Consider the following 6348-nt stretch of genomic DNA (forward strand, 5'->3'; position numbering starts at 1 on the left):
GAAGGAAATTGTTAAATAGTTAAAGTGAACGAATGTATAGTATAAATGTTTATAAGTACATAACCATCATTTTAGAGATTTATCAATATAAAATGTTGTGATATTTGATAAATACAATTTTTTAGAAACATAACTTGATTTGGGCATTCAATCCTGAATAAAAAAAATTTTTAAAAACTTGGATAGATTAATTCTAAGGTATATGGCTCAAATAGTGTTATTGTGATGTGTGAAATGTACCTAAAAAATAACGTCTTTAGTTATCTTAGTTTCCTTGATAAGGGGAAAGTAAAAAGTTGGAGAAGAATATGGTAGTGAGAAAAAAGTATTAAAAGAAAATTATGTTTCCAGTTTACTTAAGTTGGTACACTTTCAAACAAAAAACTAGTATGCAATAATCAATAAACTATCAAATATATTTTTAATCTAATTAGATAAAAGTTCTATTAAATCTAATTTAATTTATTTTTGTTCCAGGTAAGTTCACATTTTCTCAGATAAGCCAGAAGAGTAAGTTTCCTATTTAATTATAATTTTAATAGTATCATATGTGTATCTAGGCTCTTAATTATTAAAATAGTTATGTCTTGAAGGTTTTCGCATCTGTTCTTTATTTTTTGTATTAGAAATTTGGTTATGTTATGATTAGCAAGATTTTTTTTTTTTTATCGTTTTGAAAAATCAAGTCTAATTGTTTCCTTTTAATTCCATTTGAACAAGAGTGTTATAGTTCATACGAGGGTCCGTAAGTCGCGAGTTCTTTATTTTACTCTATTAGACATATAATACTAGTCGAAGATGGTTAGAGTGCAATCAGAAATCATCCAAGATAGAGCTAATATCAGGTAAGTTTTTAGTTAAATTATGTTTATCCTAGATTTTTCAAAATAATATTAGGATACTTAAAACATTAAAGCTGCAGGACATAAAAAAAATCTGAAAGGTTTATTTGTACTTTTAGTTTTCCAATGATTAAGAAGATTGAAGAATAGGAAATCTTATACTTGTTTTTCTCAGGGCTGGGTATTAATTTGATATCAATAAAACTATGACTTACTCCTAAACTTGTACGCTTGGAGTTAATTCGAGCGGCGTTGTATTTTTTCACTCCCGAATATAATTGAGAATTGAAAATAACAATGTGATAATAATAAAATAAATAACAATGATGTATGCTCTGTATAATCTATATATAGCTTTAGCCCATATTTAGAAAGGGATCTATATATTATGACCGTATGTATGGGAGGTATTAAGACCGATATCAAAAATAAAAAACAAAAAATTTGATTATTTTTTTTTGCCTTTAATAATACCCCCAAATTTACTTGTTGTATATATGTGTATACAGTTGTAAATATCAATAAATAAATTATTAAAAAAATTTTTTTTGCCCGTTATTATTTTTCAAAAACACTGTGCGGTAAGTGGTTAGTTGTCATGAGTACAATTTTTAGTTATTAATGGTTAATTTTTAATTAAATATTCTGTCCATGACTATTTATATTTTTATTTATAACTATTTGCCAAGTTCTTGTTATGCTTTATCATCTCTTGTAAAATGTGGTTATATATGTAAAAATATTTATTTTATTATATATATTAACCTATTCTGATTAGTCCAACTTTTCGCATTTGACTCCCCTGATAGGATACCGTTAGCTTGATGACGAGTTTGTTCCATTCATGATTATTGACGCACGTTATCTAGCGACGAACTGTCTGGGTATTGTCATGGTAAGACAATACTGAGCTTGACAATAGATGGTTGTTTGATGACAATAGCCAGGTACCACTTTGGACAAAATAGTAGAAAAACAAGGTTTATTTCTTGATTTGTGTTATGTCAATTATGAACTATTTATAAACTGTTTATCTGATTTTTCATTATCTGATTTCTTGATTGTTTATCTGGGTATCATTTATAAACTTTTCCCATTATAATTTTTTCTCTATCCACTCAAACAATCTAAGACAGCAGTTAAAAATTAAATCTGTACCGCTTCAACCCAAGAAGGATGCAATACTTTAAGGAGGTGCAGTACTTTGTAATTAAGTACTTTTACTAGACCAACGGTTGTGTTAGGAGGTGATCTGGTCAGAAGAACGATCGACCGCCAGATTTTTACCCAATTAAGGGTACTCGCTTTTTGAGGCTTGGCTGACCCCGGAGGGCTCCCGAACACTCAAGGCTAACTCAAAGGCCACAGATAAAGATAATAATTTTCTGCCTCAGCCTGATTCGAACTCGGGTCCTTGGAATAGTCCATTGCCTTACCACTTGTACCATTCTCACCTAAGACGGCATTATAAATTAAAATTTAAAAGGAAATTAGGCCCCCTTTGGATCTATTCATTCCGAATATTGGTTTCGTAAAATCTAAAATTTTTTTTATCAATACAAGATTCCTCTAACATACCGATTATTGCTACGATTGTTTCGTCAAAATTTTTAATGTTTAAAAATGACTATTTTAGCTGTTCTTCTTTATAAATTGTTTTTTAAAAAGGACTAATCCAACAAATTGGATATTTTCGAATTTTCCCTTTTTACTGGAATAATGATTTACACTGATTGAAGGGATGAATGGATGCAGGGTAAGATTTTTTGATTTTTTGAATCTTTAGTGTGGATGAAGGGGGTGGGTGTCTTGGTACTGTAAGGTACTCTACCCTCAAAATCTAATTAATAACTGAGATATCTAAATGTAGGAGGGGCTATGTACATTTCAAGACATAAAAAGCTCCAACAAAAAAAATTGAAACTTGTTTTCTTACTAAATTTACTATTTGTAACATAACCTCTTAATCCACTTACAACTTCAATTAGTTATTTGAAACAAAAGGTTAGGATATGAGTCAGGTTTTTCAAACATGTGAGTTTTTCATCAAAAAAGATTTTTTCATTCGGGTAAAGTATAAATTATACATTTCTGAAAATTGTTGGATTCTTCAAACGGTTTTTTAGAGTAAACCTACTAATAACGTTAAATAAACTCAACATATGATGGAATTACATCGCAATTTGCCCAGACTAACTGTAAAATTTGGCTTAAGTGCTGGGTATGACTTCGGTTCTTAGATGCTAAAAACAGGTCCATAGACACTAAAAAAATGTATGAATTCGGCCTTTAAATACTTGAAACAGGTTCTTAAAAACAAAAAAAAATTTTTCGATTGATATTTTCAAATTCTATAGCAATAAAAATTAATAAAGTTGTCAATAAAACTATTAATTTCCTGTTCATTAAAACGTGTACGTGAAAAATTATTCATTCGGTCACTTTCATGATAAATAAAAGTGTTGTTTATGTGACAAAAGTATTGAAAACTGCTCAGTTAGGAAAATTGAATGCTTAGGAGGATTTTAGAACCGGTTCAATGTGAAGAGCACTTGTGATAAAGGAGTAACCGTGTATAAATGAGGTTTCAAAATAGTAACAAAAACTATTTATTGTTAACCAACGTTTCGCCCCACTTTCCAGGGCTAAATAAGAAAAACTTTTTAGAATTAACAGAACATTAAAAAATAAAACATTTGTTAAGTTTATAACGTATAAAAATAATAAAATATCAATAATAACAACATGAGAAAATATACATGTTGATAGACTGGAGACAAGTTATTAAATAATATAACCAGCGCCCTGTTTCATAATAAAGTACAAACTAATACAATTAGTCTTGTAGATTTATCTTAATTCAATTACACAGACTTATACAGTATTAACTTGTACTTTAGTATTTTTAATCCCTATCATGAAAAAAATAAGTATTAGTATTATTATCACACTAGTTTCTATACTTGTACTATGAACTAATACTATTAGATTTCATTATGAAACCGGGCCCAGGTGTGATATAAGTTCTCAATATAGATCTAGACACATAAATTGTTGGAGACTACTCATTAAAACTTGTTTTAAATATGGTAGAAAGATAGATTTTTAAGGTACAACAGATAAGTGGTGTAGATAATTGATATAGATAGGCGAGGTATAGTATTATTAATATTTTATCTTTTTAATTTTTTTATATACTTTATACACTTAACAATTGTTTTGAAATGTTTTTTATTTTTAATGTTCTGTTAATTCTAAAATGTTTATGTCTTGTTTTTTTATTTAGCCCTGAAGAAGTCCTGCAATGTGGGGCGAAACGTTGGTTAACAATAAATAGTTTTTGTTTGAGTAAATAGTTTGAAACCATTATTGACTGCCACCCGGACTATCTTCCTCCGAGAGAATATATCGTTTAAAACTATTTTTTGTTAGACTGAAAGCAGAAAGATTAAAGAGTATTTGGTAGAGGCTAAACAATCTTCACTCCACCTCGTTTGAGTATCATACACGTTTTAGTATTATGGTTTTTTTTTTTTTTTTTTTCTCGATTACGACAATTTTGGAAATTACGGCTTTCCTTGGTGCCGTATCACATTGAAAAATAAAGTATCAACCTTTTTTTTAAAAAAAATGGATTGAATCTGTTTTGTATCTAATCGTCCTGATACCAATTGAAATTTCCCGATTACCCTAATTCAGTACAGTTACAAAATTGTTCCTTTCTACTCCTAGTCCTATTACCAGTGCACCCCTTTCATACCAAAGCCGAAACTAGCGATTCGAACCGAACGTAAAGTTGATCAGGGAAAGTAGCCAATTTGGATCGGTCCCTTTCTTCGTGACTCCGGAATGAGCGGAGTGCTCCGTATCCTCAGGCTCATATCGCATACTCGGAGATCTAACCGTTCCGAGATAGCTCTTGATTGCATGTCAGGTTTTCATTGTCGGCTGCATGATTCGCGCCTTAAGCTAATCCATCTGTCAAGATGCCCCTCCTTTATGGTAACTTAGACAAATCTCCATCGTCTCTTGGTGAAAGTTTAATAATCCATTATTATGTCTCGTTCCATCTTGTTTTCCTTTACCCAGGTCCATTCATTTTGCCTTTTACTTTTTCTGATTATTGTTAAATGGTCTCTTGTCCTGTTAGGAATAGATAATCATTTTACAGAAGTTTTGAACAAAAATAGTTATTGAGATTTATTTAGATGTTGAATTGAAAACAACTTTAATTTAGAATATAATAGCTATCCTATATTTTTTTGTACTACGTTTTGGGTTTCCCCATATTTATGTACTAATGTTCCTACGATTATAACAATTGATTTAACATTATTACAACTTTTTATATATACAAATAAAACCTTTTAATCAATTTTACCTTATTTTGTTCCGTGAATTTATTATTTTTTTAATAAGTACACTATTTATTAAAAAAATAATAGATTCACTAAATACTTCAATAAATACACTACTTATTGATAAATAATACAATCTGCCACGACGTTGTTGGGTAATATAACTGGGACCCACAACGTTGTTGGGGGATAACTGATCACATTCATACTAAAATAAAAAAAATATAAATAAATAAAAATTAAATAAAAATAAATGAAATCTTTCTCAAAATTTATATAAACAGAAGGATAAAAATAAAACAATAGACATGAAAATTAAAAAAAAAAAAATATAATAATAATAAAATAAAAAATAATCACTAGTCACATTTTCATTCTTATATACAATATTTACACTATCGACCTGAGAAATCCCGTGCCCACTCTGTCCCCCACGTGTGAGGGGTAAAGCAGGGCTCTTTGAGATCCCAACTCACCTCTCGTAGTACAACTCTCAAACCCGAAACGTAGTACAAAGCAAATATAGAATAGTGATAATATTTTAAACAGATGTTTTTTCACCTTAATATCTTAATAAATAAAAACAAGCAACTACCTAGGAAAGAAAATCCAAAGTAGTTCTTGAGATCTGTTTTATAGGTGAACTATAAATATTTTTAAAAAACCAAAGAGTTGAGTATGAATTATATACGGTATATATTTCGATAATTAATCTTTGGTATACTATTTGGTTTTGACTCATTACTTTGTTGTACTTATAATATATGTACAATAAACATGAAAGAACCTACAAATCCCTTATTTTGTACCTATGAATAGAAATAGAGTAAGGGAAGTTGGTTACCGTTTTGAAACGAGCAAGAATTAGTTTCATCTCAAACTGAGGTGGTAAGTGATCGTTTTTGCGCTCCGTACCAGATATTTTGATAATATTATAAGTTCAAACAAATATTTTTATATATACACGTATCCAAACCCAAAAAATATTTCTTAATCCAAAAAGTGTTAGAAGTTATTTCAGTTTTATAATCTGTATGTAAATTAATTCTAAGCCTAAAATGGTTTATTTACATCATAATATTTGGTGCTCATCTTTATTTTTATTTTCTAATAAATATTTACTTTCTCTGCCTCCAAAATCATTCACC

At 29.3% G+C, this 6348-nt stretch overlaps 1 protein-coding gene across 1 annotated transcript in view; it reads left to right on the forward strand.

The window, feature by feature from the left end:
- Positions 1 to 639: 639 nt before the first annotated feature.
- Positions 640 to 6348, forward strand: part of Jupiter (microtubule-associated protein Jupiter) — a 205500-nt gene continuing 199791 nt past the window's right edge. The window contains exon 1 of the mRNA XM_067046685.1: positions 640 to 845. Within this exon, the coding sequence (XP_066902786.1) occupies positions 799 to 845 (47 nt within the window). The 5' untranslated portion in view covers positions 640 to 798. The remainder of the gene's footprint in view (positions 846 to 6348) is intronic.

This window comes from Halyomorpha halys, unplaced genomic scaffold (genome assembly GCF_000696795.3).
Source record: "Halyomorpha halys isolate HHAL.00 unplaced genomic scaffold, Hhal_1.1 Scaffold1289.1, whole genome shotgun sequence".
In the NCBI taxonomy this organism is placed as follows: domain Eukaryota; kingdom Metazoa; phylum Arthropoda; class Insecta; order Hemiptera; family Pentatomidae; genus Halyomorpha; species Halyomorpha halys.